The 26,646-nt window shown below is 33.9% G+C and overlaps 1 protein-coding gene across 2 annotated transcripts in view; it reads right to left on the reverse strand.

Moving 5' to 3' along the window:
- LOC136031868 (mitochondrial disaggregase-like) overlaps positions 1-26,646 on the reverse strand; it is a 55,617-nt gene that overhangs the window by 24,650 nt on the left and 4,321 nt on the right. The window contains exons 2-5 of one of the 2 annotated variants that reach the window (XM_065711801.1): positions 19,403-19,549; positions 18,110-18,164; positions 13,755-13,945; positions 2,424-2,498 (exon numbers count right to left, since the gene is read on the reverse strand). In XM_065711801.1, coding sequence (XP_065567873.1) covers positions 2,424-2,498; positions 13,755-13,945; positions 18,110-18,164; positions 19,403-19,549 — 468 coding nt within the window. The remainder of the gene's footprint in view (positions 1-2,423; positions 2,499-13,754; positions 13,946-18,109; positions 18,165-19,402; positions 19,550-26,646) is intronic. The other variant, XM_065711803.1, reaches the window with a different exon arrangement.

Below are 26,646 nucleotides of genomic sequence, written 5' to 3' on the forward strand. Positions count from 1 at the left end.
CTATCCACTCGTCCAGGAAAGTGACATATCTTAAACTTAGAAAACTGTGATGCTACACGAGAAAAACTCTCAGGAATCGATCTAAAGCCCAAGTCAGGTCCAAAAACCTGTTTTCAAGTTTCTATTTCCCCCCTTTTCTATTTTGTGACTTACGAAAGGTATTTTAAGATGAGGTGAGCATGTTAAATCTTGTTGAAACAAGTATTATGCAGGAATTTCTTAGTAAGTATGATCAAAGGCCATGATGCTGGGTCATTGGACCCCCCCCCCCTATTCCTACAAATAATAGTTTCCGACTCTCTTTGTCTCAAATTCATTAATTGATTGTTAATGGAATCGTCCTAGACAATTAAATACACATAATTAAAAATCAGTAATTATAGAATAAAGTTTTATTTTCAAAGTGGATCCTACAAGCAAATATGACAGAAATTCCAATTACCGAAGAAAAAAAAAATTAAAAAAAGAAGTTAAAAAAAACCCATGAGCATAGATAAAATAACGTCAATAAATGTTAGTCAGAAAAAAAATGAAATAAAACAGCCTTCGGTTTTCGAAGGCCAAAATTGCAATCTGAGCGGCCTGAAACAGATCACAGTATACAGCTGAAGCCTTACACTTCCAAAAGTGGATTCACATTTCCACAGCCTGCATATATTAAGGCATTTCTTGGCTCGTTGATTTCAAATGAGAGGCTAAAATTATATTATATGAGAAAAAACCTGAACAGAGTTAGCACTTTTTTCAAAGTACTTATTTATACACAGAGTAGATGGCATTTAAGGATTTTTAATTCACTTGCTACAAACTTCAAGCTGAAATTGCAGCTTCAGCATCTTCACATAAACCAGAATATGCAGCATACATGTTTTACAAGTCATCCAATCTACCATAATAGAAATCTCATAGCTGATGTGTTTTCCATTAAAGTTGGACATTTAAGCCAGTTCTAATTTCTTATTTTTTTCTCTCAGGCTTCTCCTCAACTATCTGAAATCCATCTATCCAAAGGCTTTATTGGTAGACCAAAGGATGGCCATGTCCGTTTCCTAGGTATTCCTAGATGAGAATTTATCTTTTAAACAGCACATTGACTAAAACGAAGCACATGGACTAAAACGAAGGTATGCATAAACCTTGGTATTCTAAGAAAACTCAAACATTATTTTCCTGAACCAATTCTGAAAATCCTATTTCACTGCTTAGTTCATTCTTTTTGTCCGGTCATTTGGATGTCTACTTTTCCTTCTCTTCTCAAACCGCTTTGTCACACTTACAATAAAGCTGTAAATCTTATCCAGGACATAAATCGTTCAGAAACTAAACCGTTACTTGATGTCGAAAATTTATTCTTTCCTGTGCGCCATTCGCTTTTCTTTAACTCTACGGTGATATTCCCAGGTTCTTAGATTTAGTTCATCATTTGTGTCTGATCGGTCAAATTACAAGCTCCGTAATTCTGAGAACATTCAAATTCCGCAAACACCAACAATAAGATCTGATTTTAATCCTCTCATTGCGTTTCATTATCCATATGGAACACTCTTCTCAATTCGGCACCTTCAAAAGAGTTGTTTCCATTTCCATATGGTTAGTACTTCTTTGACATATTTAGCGTTATCCAACATTTTTTTTTCTTAACCAATTTTGGTTACTGTTAGCATCAGTCACTCTTTTTAAAGTTCATCACAATTATCTTAAGGTGATTAAATCACCTTACCTTTTTTTTATTCATCTATTATTACAGTTTTAGACACTGGGATCAACTACAGTTGTCATAAAGCATATTTAATGAAGTCACTTTCTCTCTTTCTTTCTGTCTCTTTTTTTTTCTTTTCTCCATTTGTATGAGTAAATGTTTTACATATTGTATGTTTAAATGTTTAAATATTTAATAATTTAGTGTTATGAGTTTTGTTTCATGATCCCCCTCCTTACCAGTAGTGTGGGCTCCCTCCCTACATATGTGGGGTTTGGAGATTGTTGTATTGAAGGTTTTTTGTTATTTTTTTGTTTGAATTTGGTCTTATCTTATCTTTTAAATTAAAAATAAATCCAAAATTATATATACTAAAATAAAACAAGAAAAAAAAAAAAAAAGTACAAAACCAAAGTGTTGCTCTCGCAACACAATACACAATTTGCTGTCAAAATGCATATCCTTATAGTAATGAATTTTACCGTACTTCAAAACCGTGAATAAAACCAGGTGACGCAATTTTATTCTGCTCGGTACATATAAAATATAAAGTACTTGTTCTCAGGGCTTATTTTTTAACTAAATAATTTATCAGTCAAAATAAACTTTTTGATAAAAAAAATTATTTTGAAATATCTTATTCTTTCAATTGAAGTTTCTGTTTGATAAATGTATGTACAGATAAATGTGAAAATCCTTTAAGGCTATAAAACAGCTTACATACCATCAATAGGGCTGACTATCTCTTCAAATACTTGAAAGAAACCACCAAAAAAATCTCTTGTTGGATTTTCAAATCCTATAGCATAAACAAAAATTAGCAATAGAAAAAATAAAAGAAATAAAAAAAAGCAAAGAAAATGCCGCCAAACGGCTGGAAAAAAAGAGCAATCCAAATATAAAAATAGTTTACACTATTAAAAGAATGATTAGAAATAAAGGACTCTGTCAAAGTACTTTATATGGAAGAAACATTATATTTCCTGAGTATAAAAAGTATAAATGTAAAATAGAACCAACGAGACATTTCATACTTGTCTAACTTGGACTTGAGCAAACTATTAAATATTTCCTATAGAAAATTTATAAGCACGATTATTTATGCTTTTGTTTTTGTCTAATAAATACTGTATAGCCAGGTAAAAACTCATGCAGAATGTCGTAAAAACCATAAATTCTCAATAAAATGCAATGATTGTGTAGGGATACAACGAATTTTTTTTTTTTGTGTGTGTTTTTTTATACAAAGAGAAGCGACCATGTAGCAGCCTTGTTATTGAGCGAAAGACGTGATTTGCAAGATAGAAACAGCATTCAAAGTTTCAGGCAAAAAGTCATGACAGCAGCTACAGTAATTCAAAAGGCGTATTACGTCTTTGCGTAATAAGAGTATTACGTTCGTCAAAATAAAATTCATACTCTACATTTCTAAAATTACACGCTTTACAGATAGGTCCAATTATTATGCAATTAAACTTAACAAATTCAAAAGATCAATTCAAAAACGAATATATATACAGACCGGGACACCGGGACACAAATGACGACCGGGACACAGGGAATATAAATGACAACCGGGACACTCAAAGAGAAATTACAGACTGGGACACCGGGACACAAATGACGACCGGGACACAGGGAATATAAATGACGACCGGGACACAGGGACACAACTACAACGGGGACGCCGGGGGGCACAGGGGGATATATAAATTACGACGGCGACACAGGGAATGTTCGATTAGCAATCACCATCAACAAAGCTCAAGGGCAATCATTAGAATCCTGAGGTATATATCTGAATACGGATTGTTTTTCCCATGGACAGTTATATGTTGCATGTTCAAGAGTCGGTAAACCTGACAATCTATTTATATGCACAGGCAATGGGACATCGAAGAATGTTGTATATTGCAAGTTTTACGTAGTTAAAAACATATATATATATATATATATATATATATATATATATATATATCTATCTATATTCACAGGTGGGACACAGGGACACAACTACAATGGCGCGTAACGACTTATGCGCGCTGGGGGGCTTGGGGGGGGGCGTAGGTGTTGGGGTGGCGCGAAGCGCCACCCCAACAGCTAGTATATATATATATATATATATATATATATATATATATATATATATATATATATATATATATATATATATTTATATATTATATATATATATATATATATATATATATATATATATATATATATATATATAAGATAGATAATAATAAATAGATATATATGAAACACAGATAATATAGAAAATATGATACGAGTACTTGTCGGTTATTAGAAACACACCAAATGGTGAAGTTAGGCTCATCCTAGAAGATGTAACCAAACATGATGATAAAATAATACTTTAGAAACAAAATTATGGAAACCTATACCCAGCCTAGCCTACCCCCCCCCCTAATGTGCACATATATAGCGTAAATTATACAAGTAAGTCCAATGCATTGTATCATCCGTCACTTGTTTTTGTATTTATGAAACCGGTCTCCAGAGACGTAGGCTAAGTGTAATTCTTGAATGCGTTTCCAATAACCAACAAGTACCATGATACGAAGTTAATTGTCTGCTTGGCAGTACATACACATTTCAACTTACAAATATGTGTGCCTGAAGAATAAAAAAATTACGCTGACGAACAAAAATGCTCAAACCTCAAGAAAAAAAAAACTTATAAAAGAAAAATTTATAGTATATGTAGTTAAATTTCAAGAGCTGTTTCTGATAAAATTGAAGCCATACCACACCAAATTTAAATTGTTGACCCCTTTCCAGCCTTTGTTGTTTTTCTTTTCTTAATGCCGTGCTCTACTCAGTGGCGTAATTTCGTCAAAATCCTAGGGGGGGGGGACGCAAAGTTGGAGCCAATTTTCCGAAATTAAGTGAAAATGATAGTGAAAACTAAAAATAAGCCATTTGGTACTTTCTACTATAAAAGTACAAAAAAGATGAACTTTCATCGTTGACCAAAGCGGAATGACTAAAGCGACACTGAAATGGGTGAAAACGGTAAAAGTTTTATTATGAGTATGTGCATTCTATAATAGGATCATGCCAAAAGGAAAAGGCGGCATTTACATTTTCTTATTTAACAGAGAGCTAAAATAAGCCTTTTAAGCCTACCCCTGAAAATTTATATTTTCAACGATTAAAATTAAAAAAGAACTACAAAAACGTGTTGCAAAATAATGTGGCTTCAATCTAATATAAACATATTGACTAAATTATGGTAAATTATGGACTAGAGGTGCTGAAACATTTGTATCCCTATTATGACCTAATCCTCAACATCAAATGCGACAAGTAGATAGACACCCAACAAATACATCTTTCTCAAATTCAGAATTAGTTTAAAAAAAGAAGAAAAAAAAGAAGAAAAAAACAAAAAAAACACGTTCTCATTGCTCACACATGTAAAAGACACAATACTGAACTGAAATTTTGATATGTTTCAATGATAAATATTCCTAAGCAAAACTTTGTTACACAACAAAGAACAGCCGCGCTGTTCTGTTTCTTACTCCTTCAATCTGAGTAGTTTTGAATTCTTTTCAACATAACTTAAAATTTCTGCTTGGAAATACGAACAAACTTTGTCCTTACGAGTATGTGCAAGCAACTGACTAGCGAAAACAAATTTCTCAGATCACAAAAAACAAGCTGTGAAAAATTCTAATCCTTTCATCTGGTACCCATAGCAGAAATAGAAGGCTAGCTTATTGACACGCTTCATACATGCGAGAGACACTAGATTGAACTTGAACTGTCAACATCTTCAGCCTCCACTTTTATTCTTTCTACTTCATACCTCAGCAGTATCCATTTTTTTGGCCTTTGCTTTGATTTTTCGGCATTAAATAACGTTCATTTTTTGACTCTATATAACAAATAAACAACTAACTAGTCAATTAGTTAGTCTAATATAAACTAACAAGTCAATGTCTGCTTAGTAATTCGTAAAAAAACTGTTCTTACCAGTATTTACACCTGTAAATGCGAATGAATTCGTGTCTGAACAAATGGTATTCTCGAGGCAAAAAAAAAAAACAAGTTTTGACAAAATATAATCCTTTTGTCATAACTAGTACTCGTAGCAGAAATAATACACTAACTTATTGACAAGCTTCACACGTGCCAAAGGCATCATATCGGACTTGAACATTCGACAATTCAACCCCGACTCTTCCTTTTTTCATTTTATACCTTAGCAGCAAACATTCTTTTTCTTTGCCTTTGCTTTGATTTTCAATAAGCTATCAGTTACCGTTCTGTATTTTTTTTTTAACTCCACTAAACCTTACAAGTCAAATGTCTGCTTGGTAATACGTATGTACTCTGCTCTTGCGAGTACACCTGTTCAAGCAAATAAATTCCTGTCTGACCAAAATATATTCTCAAGGCTCAAGAAAGAAGCTGTGGAAAAAAGTTCAATCCTTTCGTCAAAATTGGTGCCCGTAACAGATGCGGTACGCTATCTTATTGACACGCTTAACATATGGCAAAAGCAATATATTGAACTTGAACTATCGACATATTCAGCATCCACTCTTACTTTCTCCATTATATACTCTTTTTCTTTGCCTTTGCTATGATTTTCACTATTAGTTACCATTCTGTATTTTTTTACTCTATATACCAAATCTAACAAGTCAATTGTCTGCTTGGTAATAGGTACATACTCTGCTCTTACGTGTATGTACACCTATTCAAGCAAATAAATTCCTGTCTGATGAAAATATATTCTCAAAGCTCAGGAAAGAAGCTGTGGAAAAAGTACAATCCTTTCGTCAAAATTGGTGCCCGTAACAGAAATAGTAAGCTATCTTATTGAAACGTTTCGCATATGGAAAAAACATTATTCAACCTCCACTCTTACTTCTTCCATTTCATACCTCAGCAGTATACATTCTTTGCTTCTTTTTTTGCCTTTGCTTCGATTAATCAATGTTAGCCCCCCCCCTCTTTTTTTTATTATACAGACCAAAAGTAACAAGTCAAATGTATGCTTGATAATACGTACATACTCTGCTCTTACGAGTATGTACACCTGTTCAAGCAAATAAATTCCTGTCTGACGAAAATTTATCCTCAAAATTCAAAAAAGAAGCTGTGGAAAAAGTACAATCCTTTCGTCAAAATTGTTGGCTGTAGCAGAAATGGTACACTATCTTATTGAAACGTTTCGAACATATGAAAAAAAAAAATTTAAATTGAACTTGAACTATCGACATGTTCAACCTCTACTCTTACTTCTTCCATTTCATACCACAGCAGTATACATTCTTTTTTTGTCTTTGCTTCGATTAATCAATGTTAGTCCCTCCCAATTTTTTTTATTATACAGACCAAAAGTAACAAATCAAATGTATGCTTAATAATACGTACATACTCTGCTCTTACGAGTATGTACACCTGTTCAAGCAAATAAATTCCTGTCTGACGAAAATTTATCCTCAAAACTCAAAAAAGAAGCTGTGGAAAAAGTACAATCCTTTCGTCAAAATTGTTGCCTGTAGCAGAAATGGTACACTATCTTATTGAAACGTTTCACACATATGAAAAAAAAAAAATTAAATTGAACTTGAACTATCGACATATTCAACCTCTACTCTTACTTCTTCCATTTCATACCACATCAGTATACATTCTTTTTTTGTCTTTGCTTCGATTAATCAATGTTAGTCCCCCCCCCTCCTTTTTTTATTATACATACCAAAAGTAACAAGTCACATGTATGCTTGATAATACGTACATACTCTGCTCTTACGAGTATGTACACCTGTTCAAGCAAATAAATTCCTGTCTGACGAAAATTTATCCTCAAAGCTCAAGAAAAAAGCTGTGGAAAAACTACAATCCTTTCGTCAAAATTTTTGCCTGTAGCAGAAATGGTACACTATCTTATTGACACGTTTAATACATATGAAAAAAAAATTATATTGAACTTGAACTATCGACATATTCAACCTCTACTCTTACTTTTTCCATTTCATATCACAGCAGTATACATTCTTTTTTTGTCTTTGCTTCGATTAATTAATGTTAGTCCCCCCCTTTTTTATTATACAGACCAAAACTAACAAGTCAAATGTATGCTTGATAATAAGTAAAAACTCTGCTCTTACGAGTATGTACACCTGTTCAAGCAAATAAATTCCTGTCTGACAAAAATTTATCCTCAAGCTGTGGAAAAAGTACAATCCTTTCGTCAAAATTGTTGGCTGTAGCAGAAATGGTACACTATCTTATTGACACGTTTCGCACATATGAAAAAAAAAATTATATTGAACTTGAACTATCGAAATATTCAACCTCTACTCTTACTTCTTCCATTTCATACCACAGCAGTATACATTCTGTTTTTGTCTTTGCTTCGATTAATCAATGTTAGTCCCCCCCTTTTTTTATTATACAGACCAAAACTAACAAGTCAAATGTATGCTTGATAATACGTAAAAACTCTTTTCTTACGAGTATGTACACCTGTTCAAGCAAATAAATTCCTGTCTGAAGAAAATTTATCCTCAAAACTCAAGAAAGAAGCTGTGGAAAAAGTACAATCCTTTCGTCAATTTTGACGAAAGGATTGTACTTCTTTCATTTCATACCAAAGCAGTATACATTCTTTTTTTGTCTTTGCTTCGATTAATCAATGTTAGTCCCCCCCTTTTTTATTATACAGACCAAAAGTAACAAATCAAATGTATGCTTAATAATACGTACATACTCTGCTCTTACGAGTATGTACACCTGTTCAAGCAAATAAATTCCTGTCTGACGAAAATTTATCCTCAAAACTCAAGAAAGAAGCTGTGGAAAAAGTACAATCCTTTCGTCAAAATTGTTGGCTGTAGCAGAAATGGTACACTATCTTATTGACACGTTTCGCACATATGAAAAAAAAAATTATATTGAACTTGAACTATCGACATATTCAACCACTACTCTTACTTCTTTCATTTCATACCACAGCAGTATACATTCTTTTTTTGTCTTTGCTTCGATTAATCAATGTTAGTCCCCCCCCCCCTTTTTTACTATACAGACAAAAACTAACAAGTCAAATGTATGCTTGATAATACGTAAAAACTCTGCTCTTACGAGTATGTACACCTGTTCAAGCAAATAAATTCCTGTCTGACGAAAATTTATCCTCAAAACTCAAGAAAGAAGCTGTGGAAAAAGTACAATCCTTTCGTCAAAATTTTTGCCTGTAGCAGAAATGGTACACTATCTTATTGACACGTTTAATACATATGAAAAAAAAATTATATTGAACTTGAACTATCGAAATATTCAACCTCTACTCTTACTTCTTCCATTTCATACCACAGCAGTATACATTCTTTTTTTGTCTTTGCTTCGATTAATTAATGTTAGTCCCCCCCCTTTTTTTTATTATACGGACCAAAACTAACAAGTCAAATGTATGCTTTATAATACGTAAAAACTCTGCTCTTACGAGTATGTACACCTGTTCAAGCAAATAAATTCCTGTCTGACGAAAATTTACCCTCAAAACTCAAGAAAAAAGCTGTGGAAAAAGTACAATCCTTTCGTCAAAATTTTTGCCTGTAGCAGAAATGGTACACTATCTTATTGACACGTTTAATACATATGGAAAAAAAATTATATTGAACTTGAACTATCGAAATATTCAACCTCTACTCTTACTTCTTTCATTTCATACCACAGCAGTATACATTCTTTTTTTGTCTTTGCTTCGATTAATTAATGTTAGTCCCCTCCCCTTTTTTTTATTATACAGACCAAAACTAACAAGTCAAATGTATGCTTGATAATACGTAAAAACTCTGCTCTTACGAGTATGTACACCTGTTCAAGCAAATAAATTCCTGTCTGACGAAAATTTATCCTCAAAGCTCAAGAAAAAAGCTGTGGAAAAAGTACAATCCTTTCGTCAAAATTGTTGCCTGTAGCAGAAATGGTACACTATCTTATTGACACGTTTAATACATATGAAAAAAAAATTATATTGGACTTGAACTATCGACATATTCAACCTCTACTCTTACTTTTTCCATTTCATATCACAGCAGTATACATTCTTTTTTTGTCTTTTCTTCGATTTATCAATGTTAGTTCCCCTTCTGTTTTTTTTTTTTTTTTTTTTTACTCTATACACTACAACTAACAACTCAAATGTATGCTTGGTAATACGTACATACTCCGCTTTTATGAGTATGTACACCTGTTCAAGCAAATAAATTCCTGTCTGACGAAAATATATTCTCAAAGCTCAGGAAAGAAGCTGTGGAAAAAATTACAATCCCTTAATCAAAATTGGTGCCCCTAGCTGAAATGGTAGGCTATCTTATTCACACGCTTCATATATGGCAAAAGCAACATATTGAACTTGAACTATGGAGATATTAAGCATCCACTTTTACTTTCTCTATTTCATACCTTAGCAGCATATATTCTTTTTCTTTGCCTTTACTTTGATTTTCACTATTAGTTACCGTTCGTATTTTATTTTACTCTATATACCGAGTCTAACAAGTCAAATGTATGCTTGGTAATACGTACATACTCCGCTTTTATGAGTATGTACACCTGTTCAAGCAAATAAATTCCTGTCTGACGAAAATATATTCTCAAAGCTCAGGAAAGAAGCTGTGGAAAAAATTACAATCCCTTAATCAAAATTGGTGCCCCTAGCTGAAATGGTACGCTATCTTATTCACACGCTTCATATATGGCAAAAGCAACATATTGAACTTGAACTATGGAGATATTAAGCATCCACTTTTACTTTCTCCATTTCATACCTTAGCAGCATATATTCTTTTTCTTTGCCTTTACTTTGATTTTCACTATTAGTTACCGTTCGTATTTTATTTTACTCTATATACCGAGTCTAACAAGTCAAATGTATGCTTGGTAATATACTAATTATATAGGAATTTACTAAGAGAATAGTTTACCGAAGTTATTTTTTAAGGTGTTAGACTTTAGACTAAGGTTAGACTAGATATTAAAGGAGCATTTGATAATGTTTGTAGGTTTCTATTAATGGAAAGTTTGTTAGAGATAGGTTTTCTGATCCCCTTTGTGTTAGCTTTAGTTCAAATGTATAGGTTTACTAGAGAGGTTGTGAGATTCGGTAGGCAGATTTCAAGGATAGTTACATGACATAAAGGTAATCAAAAGGGTTGCACAGTATCTCCAAAATTATTCGCTCTGTTCATAAACTTGGTAGTAGCGTTAATGAGAGACAAGGAGGCGCCGTTGATGAGTTTAGATATTATATCCAATTACATGACGTTGCTCGCATATGACATAGTTTTGCTTGCAATTACCAAAGGAACTTTCAGAAATTATTTAATATTACAGGAGATTATCTGGATTGGAAAATGTTAGAACTTAACGTGGGTAAAACCGTAGTGTTAGCATTCCGTAAATGTGGTAGACTTGAGGAGGATGTTAAACTTAGCTTTAAGGGTAGATGGGTTTTGCAAGTGGAGGAATGGACATATTTAGGAGTTAAGTTTAAGGCGAAAGGAAATTTGTTTAGTAACCATACAGAAATTAGAAATGAAAAAGGTAAAGTAGCCTATGTTGTAATATGGTATTAAAAAGTCAGCTTACGGATATTAAAAAGATCCAAGTAGTTAAAGTGGTTTTCAGGGCTAAATTTTTAGGTGTTATGCACTATGGATCTAAGGTTTGAAGGTATGCGAAGGGACATATACCAGAAACATTGCAATTAAGATATTACAAGAGGTAGCTATGGATAGGTAAGCATACATATAGTTTGGTAATTGGAGATGATTTAGGTTTGTTTTTAGGTTTAGCAGGCCAATTAACATGGCTAGACTTTGGAATTTTTTTTTTAGAGATGCCTAGGGTTTGGGTGATGAAACAGTTTTATTTTATTTTTTCAAACGGCTCAGGAAGGGGGTGGCCGCACCAAGTTATTATACAAGAGTATATGGGGTCAGTTTGGATTAAGATATTATTGGGGGGGGGGTATAGGGATTTAGGATATGAGGGACCAAGCAAGTGACTTAGTTGAAAGGATCTTATCGGACCAGGAAACTGATTGGAAAATTGAAGGGTTTCGTAAGGAGGATTTTGATTTTGACTGCTTGGTGAGAGTATGTGCGGATGAATGTTTTAGACGTGCCAGAAGTTAGACACGATTTTTCTGTCTCGCGATGGATCATAGAGCTAGATTTTTTGTAGGATTATGTTGAGATTTTTGTAATTTCTGCGTAATTGTTCTTTATTTTATATATTGTGCCATGGCCTATGGGCTTTAAGCGTGAATAAATTCTATTCTAAAGAAAACCTAACAAGTCAAATGTCTGCTCGGTAATACGTACATACTCTGTTCTTACGAGTATGTACACCTGTACAAGCGAACGAAATTGTGCTTGACGAAAATAAAATTTCAAAGCTCAAAAACAAGTAGTGACACAGAAATCTAATCCATTTGTCAAAAGCAATTCTCTTTCTAGAAATATGACGCTAGCTTACTAACACTTTTTATAGGTGTCGAAGATATCATATTTAACTTGAACTTTGGCATATGCAGCCTCTACACTTGTCTATTACATTTCTCACTTCAGCAATATTTGTTGTTTTTTTTTTTTTGCTTTTTTCCACACACGTCTTGTTTTTGGTCCCTTTATAGAGATTTTCAACAATATCCGAGCGTAAGATAATTCAGTCTTTATCCTTCCGTTTTCGTAAGTATTTTTTCAAGTCTCTACTATAGTCTAGTAACTGATATATTTCCATAAGCGTAGATAAGGTAATGTTAAAGATAAAGTACTTGATTGTGCAGTTTAAGCATTAACGATTTGTCCTCGGATTTGTTAGTTTCCCCTCGAGCGTTTTTCGTTAGGGCCTTCATTCCTATTTTAATTTTGTTCTCTGTACACCTCTTAAGTTCATTCGTTTTTACACAGAGGATTGAAATAAATCATCACCATCATCACTAGCCATCTTACATGGAAGCTTTCGTTTATAAAGTCATTTCTATGAAAGAAAATATCAAATGAAAGCAACGCATGGGAATACAGCAACAGCTAGTTGTAATTTGAGAGAATCTATTCTGTTTTGCTTATTAAACTAGCATCGGAAACGGCAAATTTTCCACGATTGCCTTACAAATTACCCCAGCTCTGATCAAGCCAAATGTAGAAATATCACCCGCAGATAACTCAATGGATCAAACAAGCACACAGTAGAAACAATAGGGAATTTTTTCAAGACAGTGGAATTCAATTCAGTGGATATTTCGGCCCTATGTCCAAAAGCCGTCTTCATCACAACACGAAAAAAATTATATATATATATATATATATATATATATATATATATATGTATAAACTTACATTAAAATGTGAGAATCAAAACTAATAATGCTTTTAAAAACAGCCCTAGCATCCTTACTTGAGTCCTGGTTGAACTTCGTTGAAGTAAGGATGCTAGGGTTGTTTTTAAAATCATTATTAGTTTTAATTCTCACATTTTAATGGAAGTTTATATATATATATTTTTTTTCTTGTGTTGTACTGAAGACAGCCCTTGGACATAGGGCCGAAATATCCACTGAATTGAATTCCAATGTCTTGAAAAAAAATTTCCCTATTTTGTCTACTTTGTGTTTGTTTTATATGGAAAGGCAGTGTGGTCTTGGTCGTGATTAACTCAACAATAAGTTAAAATCTCAATGTGTTTCTATTGTTGTCACAAGTCAATGTTGCATCCTTTTCTTCTCCTCTTTTGTATAAGAATCGCTATTTAAAGTTTATGAACATTTGAATTTAAATGGGAGCATAAAGCTTCAAGGGGACCAAGAAATTAACTGAACATAATTTTAAAAAAGATGAGAGAGGGAGAGAAGCAGAGGGAAAAAGAGAGAGGATGAAACGACCAAAACGTCAATTTTAGTTCATTTTTGCTTTACTAAAAACCAGATGGAAAAACTATTTTTGGAAATACATTAAAACCTAAGTAGAAATAGCTGTAAAATCAAATACGGCCAAATTACCATAGACGGAGTGAGACATCCTTTCGCGTGCCATTTGGAATGGATTGCTGAAATCATCACCAGCGTCAGGGTCCGCACCGGCCTCAACTAAAAGTCTCACAATATTAGAATAACCGTTCATTGCTGCTACGTGAAGTGGAGTCCAACCAAGAGGATGACGGACATTTGGATTCACACCTCTTCTAAGCAAACTAAATAAAAGAATCAAGTCGAGCAATCCAATTACAATGATCAAATGCATAATAATGACCATCAAAATTTATAATACATAGAAAGCAAAGTAAGGATGTAGAAAATCACCAAGAAAATGACGAAAAAAAATCTCACTGCCAATGATGGAAAATGTGAAAGAAAAAATGAAAGAAAAAATCATGTGAAAGAAAAAATCCAAAAAAGAAAAAAGCCAAAAAAAAAATCTCACAGCCAGTGATGGAAAATGTGAAAGAAAAAATCCAGTGAAAGAAAAATCCAAAAAAGAAAAAAAAAAACAAAAAAAAAATCTCACTACCGGAGATGGAAAATGAGAGAGCGTCAGAGTAATAGCTCGATAGCTCTAAGAGCCTTCACCATCAACCTTCTTTTTATCAGTTTGACAAGGTCTTTCTTTAATAGTTAAGGGCAAGTGCCTGAATTAGTTATCAAATAAAAAATGCTTACAAGGGGGTCAGACAGCAAATGAAAGAGAACTTTAAACACTGGAGTAGGAATATTCAGTGGATAGGCAAAAGTTGTTTTTAACGAAGTTACTTTTCCTTTTTATTTGAGAACGATGTTTAGCCTAATTGGACAAAAAATGGGACAAGCCTGCCGGAGAAAAAATTTGTCATATTTTCATATGTATTGATAAGTGCTTAATTACTAGGCAGTTAGCAAAATTTCAAATTGAAGTCAAAACCAAGCAGTACAGCATATCAGTCGCGAAACATAATTTTTTCTTTTTTTTCACACGGCCGCAGGTCTAATGACAAATCCGAGACCGTAAACATATGGTCAGTTGGCTATCAAAAGGTCATATCCCCATATTGGACACGAATCAAAAGTGGTATCTGGAGATGAGTTTCTTTGACTGGTATAAATCATTTTATACATAGAAATACGGCTATTGAACCAATATCACTTTGACTTTTTTCTAGCTGGAGCTCGTGATTCAATCCCTAAAGGTTGGTGTTCTGCATTAATTTTTGTTAGCTGTGTGCTCTTTCCTTCAAGTAGTAAATTGGCCAGGAAAAGCATTCAGTACTGACGTTCTTAGATGTTAATATTTGCCTATTTCAAACTGAAAATATGGAGCAACATTAAGCACGTAGTTGACATGCCTACAGCGCCATCTTGAATGAATATTATTTCGTCAAGTTTATTTGTGCAATTATTTTGCAAAGGATTAGCGACGCTATTAAGGGTGATTTATGCCTGTATTGAAGGCCTTAGCGGTGGATTTTATCATAGGCGGCAAGTGGAAATAGACTGAGTGTGAAGGAGCTAAACTGAAGCCGATATGTGGCTCGACTTTCAGTGTAGTTTCAGAGTAGCGCGAAGTTTCAGTGTAGCAAATTTAAAGAAGAAGAGATACAAGAATTGCATAGTAGATTTTGGACGATGGATGACGGCCATAAAAAGGCTTATATGGCCGGTCTTGTCTCTAAGAGCAGCGCAAAACGAGATCCAAAACAAGAAGACAGTTCAAGAAGAAGTCTAACCTTTGAGTACAGTTTGAAAGATTAGTCTGGAGCAACTTTCCCTGTTTATAAGAAAACTTTTCTACATATGTATTCGCTCGGAGAGCAACAAGTCTAAAACTGGATGAAAAAGGTACAGGCACCACATAGCACCAAGAGATCTTGGCATGGCACCCCGCATCTTTATCCGATAGTTCAGAGAAGGAATGGTGGAAAGGAGAAGCTCAGCAGCTCTGAAAAAGAGTTCCTTGATACATTCCTTGACAGCTTGTCAAAGATGCCCAGCCAGTACTACAGGGCAAATACTTCAAAACCATGTCTTGAACTCTGCTTTAGGTCCAAATCGGAAGTTTATGCATTCTACAATGAAAGTTTCGTCAAAGAGAAGCAGAAACCACTAAGTGTGAGGCTATTCGATGACACCTTTCATCAGAAAAATATCCTGATTTTTTCACCCAAGAAGGATTGCTGTGATACTAGTGTTGCTCACGAAAAAGCAAACATTTGCCGACAAATTATGGAAAAAACATTGAATACATTGAAAAACAGAGCACGCGATGTCAAAAATACAGACAAGACTACAACTCGCGATGTTACTGGTGTTTATCTACATGATATCAACAAAATTTTTACAGCTTCCGAAGAGCAATGCTGGAATGATGTACTACCGGAGTAAAATTGACGTGCACAACTTTACATTCTGTGATTTAGGTACGCAAAACGGCTAATGCTACATCTGGGATGATACTCAAAGTGCAATAAATAGCTCCGAGTTTACGAGTATTATTGTGAATTTTATAGAACGATAGATTCAGATGGTAAAGAATGTTCTTATCTTGTGGTCCGGTGACTGTGGTTACCAATATAGGAACTGCACCCTCTCTAACACCCTGGTTATGCTTACTGTCAAATATAAAGTTACTATTATCCAAAAGTATTTAATTGTAGGACACACACAAATGGAAGGCGACTCCATGCACGCCTGTATAGAAAGGAGAATCGGGGGGGGGGGGGGCAGTACCTCTTGTACGAGCTAGTAAACCAAATCAAGAGAGCCCGTCAAGATCATACAACTGCAAGGTCCTTAATCATGAACTTTTCAAGGATTGCAAGAATCTTGAATTCATTCAGTCCTTCGGACACGCAAGAAAAGCCAGCGATCCTGAGGTATAGGACCTAAGACGCCTTTGTTATGCTAATAGAAACATCGAATACATCCTTGACTTTGACCAGGAATGGCGTTCTCTTCCTCAGAGAGTCAGAAGAGTGAAGCCACAAGCTCTGCCACGCCTATACAATGACAGACTGCAGGTGAATCCACTGAAGAAGAAGTGCCTCCTTAAATCACGCCACATTACACCTCCTGAGTCATGATCTTACCATGAGCGCATAGCTGGCGAAGAAGCCGAGTAAATGTGGTGAGTACCAATTTTTTTTTTCCTTTTTTGAATATTCTTAAGCATTTCACAAGAGAAATGATTAATTTTGCAATTTTTTTTATGATAATTCGGACAGTTCAAAGTGACGTATCTCCTTGTTTTCTATATTCACAGGGTCATATCTCCCTTGCCAACTGTTCAGACTGAATTTTTGCATTTGATTGGCTCAGTATCAACAGAACAAATTTTTACATATCAATCTGGTTTTTTTTTTTTACGGTTATCAGAGCAGAAATAAAATAGTTGTGAAGTTTTTGCTCTCCTAAAAATTTAAAAACTATGAAGACACTACCTTTTTGATACCTGACTGACTATATTGGCCTTCAGTCAGCACTGTATTTAGAGGAGGGGGGGGGGAATTCAATCACCCTAAAATGAACTTCACTACTCCACCAGCCCTCCTGTGAGCGATAAGTGTTTTGAAAAATGATAATGAAAATAAGGGCTAGACTAGAAGTACAGTGTTTCTCTTTTGAAGTCTAAACATCATTTTTAGGCTTTTGACATCTCTGGAAGAAAATATTTGTGACTTGAGAATTTCTTTTCTACTCTCCAAGGATAAAATACCAGTTGACAATTGTGAATGCAAACCTGCCGATAAATTAAAAAATATACAAATAGTTCACTATGTAAATATACCGACTTTTTATTCGATATGGCTTTAGACAGCTTAAAATATTCAGTGAATCTATTTTAGTTAACATTGACGTGTATAGTTGTTATTGGGCTTTATAAAGAAGTCAAATAGTTATTTTAAAAAATACTCCAATAGTTGCTAGGTTTAAGGAATAATACAAAATTACATGATTTACTCAATCACCATTGAATAATCTAATGCATACTCCGTTTTTAATCCACGCATATTTGTTAAGTTAATATTTTGTTGCTAATTCTGCCAGTACTATCACCAGAAAATACTTTCTTTTGCATTCTTTATGCTTGGGAAACCAACCTTCATCAGATGTGAGAAGGGAAACCTATTTTGAGTCTGTCAAACAAGATGAAACTGGTGAATTAACAGAAAATATAGGTAGTGAAGAAAAATCACAGGGTTTATTTGGGCACAAAGGTTGGGCAAAAATTGTCAAAGGGATTGTCTTGGGGTTTTTTACATTTTTCTGGTCATAAATGAGGTTTTTGAGGACTTTCGGCAAGGGTTTGAGGCTTCATTTCCTTTCAACCATGGAAATAATGATCAAGTATTAAAATGAACGATTAAACAAGAGTCAATTTTACGTACCGCTTGACATCAGCAACATTACCAGAGTGGCAGGCATGAAGAAGAGCTGATTCACCTCAAAAGAAAGAAAAGAGAATTTAACTGTTTTGTGGAAAACAAAACAGTATTTTCACAGGGTAAAAACACAAAGCAAATAAAAGTATTAGCAGTACATTCTTACAAACTGCAAAAAGAAAACTGGCACAATGTGTAAAAATTATTGAGTATAGTAAATGATACAATAATTTAATGGAGATGGAGCTCTAACATCCGCTACCACCACGCACCCATGATAACATTTAAAACATCCCTTCTATGGTTTTGGATTTTGAGGTCCCTTTTGTTAAATTATCTTAAGAAGACATGTATTCATAGACATCAACAATCTATAGAGAATGATTGATTTAATATTTGGCAATAAGCTCATAAAGTCAATTCTGCACGGTGTTTTCTGAGCGAACAAACAATCCATTGATTTTTACTATGTTCTGAGCAGACATATTTACTATAGATTTTTACATTTTTCAAGACAAACTGTTAAAGCTCGACTCAAAAGGGCAAAATTTATGGATAGTTTATAGAAGAGAATGAGGAAGGCAGTTGAAAGGGAATATTAGGGTAGTTTACAGTAGAATGAATCAAAAAGAATTTCCTGCGAGACCGTCTATCTATTTTACATACTTAATCTTATACAACTAATTCTATAACCTCATCAGTTATATGTTTTAATGAAATTAGCAGATAAGATAGGAACCCTTAAAACAAGCATTCTCAAAGGAAGATAGGAGAAGAAATAGGAAAAAAGATAGAAAAGGGAAAAGAGAAAAAGAGATAAGGAAAAGAATGGGATAAGATTCTGAAAAACTTCGTGGTCAATTTCAACGTTAATCCAGAGTCACACCATATACGGTACTTAGAATAGAATTCGTGTTATGGAGGAATGAAAAAGGCGACCCTCGATTAAAGAGATTTTAGCCTCTACTTCTTTTTCTAGGCCCATGTTTCTGACTGAAAAATAGATATAGTTAGTACTGTTCAGCTTATTGAACGGGTGATCTCCTTGCAGAAATCGTCAATTCTAACCACCAAACATGACCATAATACAAGAAGCAACAAATTTGAAAGCAAAAGCAAGACGTGGTATTTTACGATATATTTATCTTCTAAAGTATTCTTGGTGCAAGATATAGATACAGAAAAAAAATTCTACATTATTATCAGACTATTACTCTATTCTTTATAGAAGCTCCTTGGATAAAGATTTTTTTTTAATTTCTCAAAACTATGCTCATAAAAAATTATTTCAATACTTACTGTGACTAATTTGTTTTCTTTCATCATCCTTTTTCGATGTACAAGCTGCAATTATTCCAACTGCAAGAAGAATAGATTTTCCCTTGAAATCATTTTGATCAAAAGATTTAGGAGGTGACATTTGGGTCTCAAAGAAATTACATTTTCCTAGAAAAGATTATAACATGAACATAAAAGAAGAAAAAAAAATCTAAAATTGGCCGTAATAAAGTTCATTGGAACTGGTCATCTAGCTTTCACAGCATTGTTTCTATGGCAATTTATAAAATAACTGAAAATCAAAATCATTTGAAAATCAATTTTACCGAAAAGAACAATTACAGGCCATTAAGTCTTCATGGGGTCTAAGGATCTTATAGATCCTCATGAATAAAAACATTAGCAAATTTTCATTTCAGGCAACAGAGTTTTGCCAATAAAAAAAAAAAGAAAAAGGAGGGAGATTTCAACAGAGACACCAACAACTAATCAGAGCCAACAATTTAGTGCTACCTTTAGTTAAGAGTCACGTATAATTTTGGCCCTTCCATGTACTTATTTCAGAGCCACCTTTTATGGAAAAGATGATCACAGAGATTCTGGAGTTTTGATTATTTAATTGGAGCTTGAAAGTTCTAGTGCCCTTTTTAAGAATCAAAATTGATTGGAGAGCAAGTATCCCTCTTTTCTCAAGTTTTTTGCTACACAGTAGCTTCCAAAGAAACCCAATCACAATTTTTAGATAGCCATTTTGTTCGAAATAGTTAAAAGATCCTGTGCATTTAAGTTGAAACTTCCAATGAATGTTGGGGGAGAAGTTGAACAAAATCAAAAGACAACATGTGCACCCAGGTTATAAAAAAAAAGTGTCTTCAACATCTTAGGAATGACTAGGAGTATTAAGTAGATATTTTCAGATTGAAACAAGTTTTTCTAATGGCTTTTTGCTTTCCCTCACAACTTAGATATAATAACGTGTCTGTTATTACGAAGCATTTTCTTACATAATAATTTTTGCAGGAAAAATGATTCTTGAGCCTGATATTAGATTAATTTTATAACATACTTCAGTAGTAAAATAGAGAGCCTAATATAGAATCAAAAATTACTTTTGATTTTTTCATTTACCAAGAACTTCAAATGAATAGGCAAGAACTATAAAACGCACCATTTGAAAGTGCAAAGATGAGGGACAATTCTAATTACTAAATTTGTATCTCATATCCAGTGTTGATATATATATATATATATATATATATATATATATATATATATATATATATATATATATATATATATATATATATATATATATATATATATATATATATATATATATATATGTTGGCGTTTTATTATTTTCAGAAAAGAATACCATCATTTCCTAGAGATTGCTGCAGAATCAGCATCTTTGGTAAATGTTGTGCATCTTTTGTTAATTCATATGTAGGCCTAATTACCTTTCCTTTTAACTGAATTTAGCTTACTATTGCGGTTAGGGTCTATTTTCGAGAATTAAGGAGGGGGGAGGGATAAAAGATAACCGAAAGCAAATATACTAATACTACTAACAACTCACTGCAGCACCAGGCCACCTGAAGCCAACACAGCTGCTCATACTCCTAATCCATCCCAATCTTTGTATACTTACCCTTTTTATCCACTCTCCAGAAGCTTCAACTTCTTTTAAATCCTTCCTTAAGACCTCTTCCTACCCAATTTGAGATAACTCGTTTAGCCCTAGATGGCTTTTCGTTTAGCCCTAGATGGGTGGCCAAAAAAGGGACAATCTTTGGCAATCTATCATCCTTCATCCACAAAATGTGTCCTAGCCTTCTCAATCTTTCCCTTGTTGTAGTTACAGAAAGTGAGATAGAATCGCATTGTTCCTACAGCTTGTTTTGGTATCCAAAACTATCTGTATAGGATTCCTCTGGAAAATATCCAAAAATCCTCCTGCATCTTCTGAAGCCTCCATGTTTTAGCACCATACTTGACCACTGCTTCAGTGTAGCTTTAAATGTTCTGATCTTGGTTCAAACAATTATTTGTCCAACCTTTCCTTAACTGTAAAAAAAAAAAAAAAAAAAAATTTGGACCATGGCTAATATACTTTTTTCCATCTCGACCACATCTGCAATCTTTACTAATAATACTACCCAGGTAAATAAAGTCATTCACTTGATTAACCTTCTTGTTGACCAACATCACCTCTTCACCTTCATTTATTCCGAGTCAAGTGACTTTGTCTTCTTAACTTTAATTTTCATACCTATTCTTGCACCGTAGACTCTCAAAAAACCTCTTAAAATCTTTGATTTTGATAACTTTTTATCCCCAAAACAATCTGCATAATCTGAGTCTAGGAGAGTTTTACCTTCCATTTGATTCCATGTTCTCCAATAGTCTTTGCAGTATTCCTTGGGACAAAATCCATTAAAATGATTCTTCTAAATGGGGATACACAACCATGTTCAATTCAATGCAAAACCAGCTACAAACACCACTTCCCACCTTAACCACAGCAATATCATTCTCATACATACCACTAATCACTTTAATATATTTACCTGGAATCACCATACAAGGATAGGACCTTCACTAAAGCTCTTCTACCAGCTGTATCGAACACCAGTTCATGTTCTATAAAACTGAGGACTAAAGGGGATTGATGATTCAGGTACTTCTCAATTATTATTAGTCCAAGAGTGAGAATTTGGTTGATTTGCCCACTCCCCTTGCTAAGACGACACTACTCTTCTCTTAAAAACTTTACCTACAGCCTCTTTATGCTAAAAGTATCATCAAACAGAGTATTTTGCTCCCTACAGAAACTAAGGTAATCCCTCTATAATTTCAACACTAATTCTTGTCATCTTTCTTGTAAAGGGATTTAAGTAAAAACTGTTCCATCAGATTCAGAATATCAGAGAAGCTTGTTGTAAAGGTTTTAAGCCCCTACCTGCAGAAATGTGGAATTTTGTATATTTTGCTAGATGAAAATCAGATACCTGTATATTGTTTTTTTGTTGTTTTTTTTCAAGGGTGATCAGTCAAACCAAACAGGTCATTCAAACTAAAATAAAAAGTTCTAGTCTTTTTGAGTTACTAAAGATTGAAGGGCGACTAACCCCCTCCCATGCCCTTTTTTCCCAAAATTGACTAATCAAATTTTTGAAATGACCATTTTGTTCAGCATAGTTGAAAAGTCCGATAGTCATACCTCTGTGGATTATGTGACCCCCTACAGCCCATGGAGAAAGGGGAGTAAGGTATGAAATCTATCCATTGTAAGCATTTGTTTTAGGAAGTATACCGAAATTTTATGAGGAAGGGGAATTTTCTGCAAGGGATGGGGGAAGGGGGTTTGTTCCACGGGATGAAATTTTCCAAGGGAAAGAAAGTTTCCTGGGATAAACTTTCCAGGACAAATTTTACATGGAGGAAATTTCCAGAATTCCTGTACAAAATTCTTTTTGTTTGCCTCATTTTCTCTTTGGTAAATTAATTTTATGTTTGGAGATGCTCCAGGAAAATTATCCAGGATAAATCTTCAAAAGGGCTGGAATTTTCTGGGGTATTTCACCTTGAGAGGGAGGGGGATTTTCTGCAGGTTAAATTCCTCATGGGGGAATGTTATGCAAGAGGAACTTTCCCCTCGGGGAGGGGAGGGGGGTCCCACAGAGCATGGTTTTCAGACATAATTTGAAATAGATTAGAATTTAATGAAAATCAAGGCTTTTTCAAATGAGAGTAGACTAAGAAGAATTTTCCTTATGGAATCATATGTAAGAAGTTTTCCAGGGGGGATCTTCAGTGAGGAGGAATTGTCCAGTGGGAGGGGATTTTAAAAGGGAGAAACTTTCCATGGATGAATTCGTGTGGGGGGATTTTCCATGGAGGGGGAGCTGGATTTCTCAGCAGTATTTGGAAAATGATCAGAAATTAAATAAGATCATTTTTTTTTCCAACTGAAAGCAAGAAGCAACGTAAACACTTGAAATCAACAAATTGTTCTGTATATCAGGGAGGATGCTTCCTCCTCAATACATTGCTCTTTACACAAAAGTTTCACACTTTCTTCTGGTTCTCTAATACTGACTCCTGAAATACAAGAGCTGTTTGATTATAATAAGAAGCTTTTTAAAGTACTTAAAACCTTAGCGTGAAGAGCAAGGTATCAAGAAGGAGGTATGTATATGAGTCCCCTCATATATGGAACTATTTCTTTTCGTTTTAAGTTTTACTGTTGCTTCTTACTTTTGGTTGAAAAAACTCTTTTTTTATTTCCTGCCATAAAGTGATAGGACCTTCAAATTAAAGCTCTTATAGCAGCTGAATCAAACGCCTCTTCATAATCTATAAAACTGAGGACTAAAGGTGTCTGATAATTCAGGTACTTCTTAACTATTAATCTAAGAGTGAAAATTTGGTGGATGCATCCACTCCCCTTCCTAAAACCACACTGTTCTTCTTTTAAACTTTACCTACACCATCTCTAAGCCTAAAAAGTATCATCATGCAAAATAATTTTCTTCCTACAGAAACCAAGTTAAAACTTATATGATTACCATACTCACTCATGTCACTTTTCTTAAAAAGAGGTTAATAAAAGTTTTCCTAAAATTGTTAGATACCTTCCCATTTTCAAAAATCACCTTCATAATCTTCAGTAATGTATCTCTAACTTTGCAACTACCATATTTCAAAAACTCATTTACGCAATTTTCAACAGCTGAGGCCTATTTTTTTTTTTTTTTCCTTTTTGTACTGTCTCTATCTCTTCTTGGCAAAATAAACCTTTACTTCTAAATTTTCACCAACTTTATCATTCTTTCCTATACTACTTCCTGTAACTTTATCACAGTTTAACATATCCTTAAAATGTTCAGCCCATCTCTCTTTAACACTTTTTGTATCACTAACTGATGCCTGGTTTCTATCTTTAACTGGAACAAGTCTAGACTGACGGCTTTCTCTGGATTTGTTTTACACACAATACAACATATTACTGTCATACCATTTGGCTGCGTCTAAAAGATATTTAGAAATTTTATTAATGGCCTCCAATTCACACCTCTCAATTCATAGTTAAGTACCTTCTCTACTACCTTTACTTTCCCCTTATTATCATACAATCTATCACTCCTATACTTTTCATACAATCCTTCCTCTTTTCTACCAAGCTTAAGGCATTTTTGCTAACATTCCTAACAGTATTTCTAATTTTCTTCCCTAAAAAACCATTTGTAACTTCACAAACTATGTTCCTTGTTCTATCCCATTCATCATCCTCATTTTCAAACTTTAGACTCTACGATTTCATATTCAACTCTTCCTGAAAATTTCCTCTCGAATTCTCATCCTTGAGTCTACCATTGAGTCATCCTTGAGCCATAGCTTCCAGGAAGGTAGTTACACTTCCTAAATTTAAGTTTTATATTAAATCTAGACACTGCTAACTGGTCATCTTTACTTCTAACATTCAATAGTAGCAATCCTTTACACTCTAGTACTTTACATCAATTCTGCCAGTCTTTGATTTAATATAACATAATATTGATAATCTTACCAACAGTTGAGTATTGCAATACTTATGGGCCATTTTATGACCAAGTTCTGAATTAGTTATGACTAAATTTTCATGCTTTCCTACACCAAACTTATCTAGGTTAGAACTCCCCCTCCCTCACAAACCAACTATGTGGCTTAAGTGTCACTTGATTCTTACTAAAAATACAATGTGTTTTGGACAGCACTGTTTTTCTAAATCAAAACATCAAAAACATATAAAACATAATCAAAATAATCAATACGAGTGGAAAGAACAAACAAAAATGGACTGATTGTTTAATATATAATGACATCAATTCCTTGTAATCTCAGCACTTTTTGATTTTTCAAAGTTCTAATTATAAAAGAGGTAATATTCAAAATATATTGTTTCAGGAAAGCATAAAGGATGTTATGGCCTTTACAAGCCATGGCACCAATAGGGGAGGGGGGGGATTTGCCCCTCCTCCCAAGATTTTTACAAATAGTATTGGAGAGGGAGGTGTATTATCATTGAAAATGCCTCTTTTGATGTTTTCCTTGAAAAGCTGAAAAATTCACTCCTCCCTCCTTTAGTATTTTAATTGAAAAGGTGACAATTTTACTCCCCTTCCCTACACTAGATTTTGACACAATAGCAACACCCCCTTAATTTTTGTGCATTGATGCTACTACTTAGATGGTTTAGGGGTGGTAGCCCTGCTCCTGTTTGCATCAATTCCTGTTTGTTTTAAGTTTAATTGGATTATTCATTGTATTTTGTATTTGTTTTAGCATTCCTATGTTCATCTAGCCCATTGCAATATCCTTCACCTTTATGTTTAACATGATTAATTACTTTAATTTAAGTTCATTCAAAGATTGAATTAACATAGGACTTTATTTCCAGGTGTCTTAGGTTTCAGAATGGCTCTTTACTTTTCTTTGAAAAATGTATTGCTTTAATAAATATAGTTAAAATCAGAGTGCTGTAATTTCCTGGTCAGTCTTTTTTTTCTTTTTTTTAGCAAGAAGATGTGTTGGCGCTGATGATATTAGGACAAATGAAAAACACACTGCTCAAAACAAATTTTTTTTCTTAAATTATGAATAATGCTAAAGCTTCTAGAATATTTAAGGGTGGTAGCCCAACTCCTGTTTATGGTAATTTTTGTTTGTGTTAAGTATGACTTGAGCATTCATTAACTTCTGCTTGTTTTAGGATTCATTTATTCAGCTATACCAGAATCTGTTATTTTTAGACCTGAGGTGATTATTGTGTTGTGAGAGCAACATTTTGGTATTGTTGTTTTTTTTTGTTCCAAGCACCCTGATTTCAGTTTATTCCAAGAAAGTGGTAAGGGTCTAACCTCTTTGGTTTTTATGGAAAGTGTGGACCTTAAGCTGGATTGATGAATATGACTTTGCATTTTGGAAAGCTTCATAGAACTCTTGCCTGTGGCCAAAAAGGATGGTTTTTCCTTGTCCTTGAGCCAGAGCCTATAGTGTATGGAGTGAAGTGGAGTTTTATAGCCAATGTTAGAGAGAACTATCTGAAGTTATACAGTCAAGCTTTTGTTTCATCAAATCATGTTTCTGCTTTTGAGTGGAAAGCTCTGTTCTAGCAGGCAAACAGGTAAGCAGGCAGGCACCAGTTTCAAATTGAAGATGGACTAAAATCTATAAGCAGTTACCCAGCCTCACAGCCAATATATCTCCTTTGAGTGATAAGT

This window comes from Artemia franciscana, chromosome 10, assembly GCF_032884065.1.
Source record: "Artemia franciscana chromosome 10, ASM3288406v1, whole genome shotgun sequence".
Classification (NCBI taxonomy): Eukaryota; Metazoa; Arthropoda; class Branchiopoda; order Anostraca; family Artemiidae; genus Artemia; species Artemia franciscana.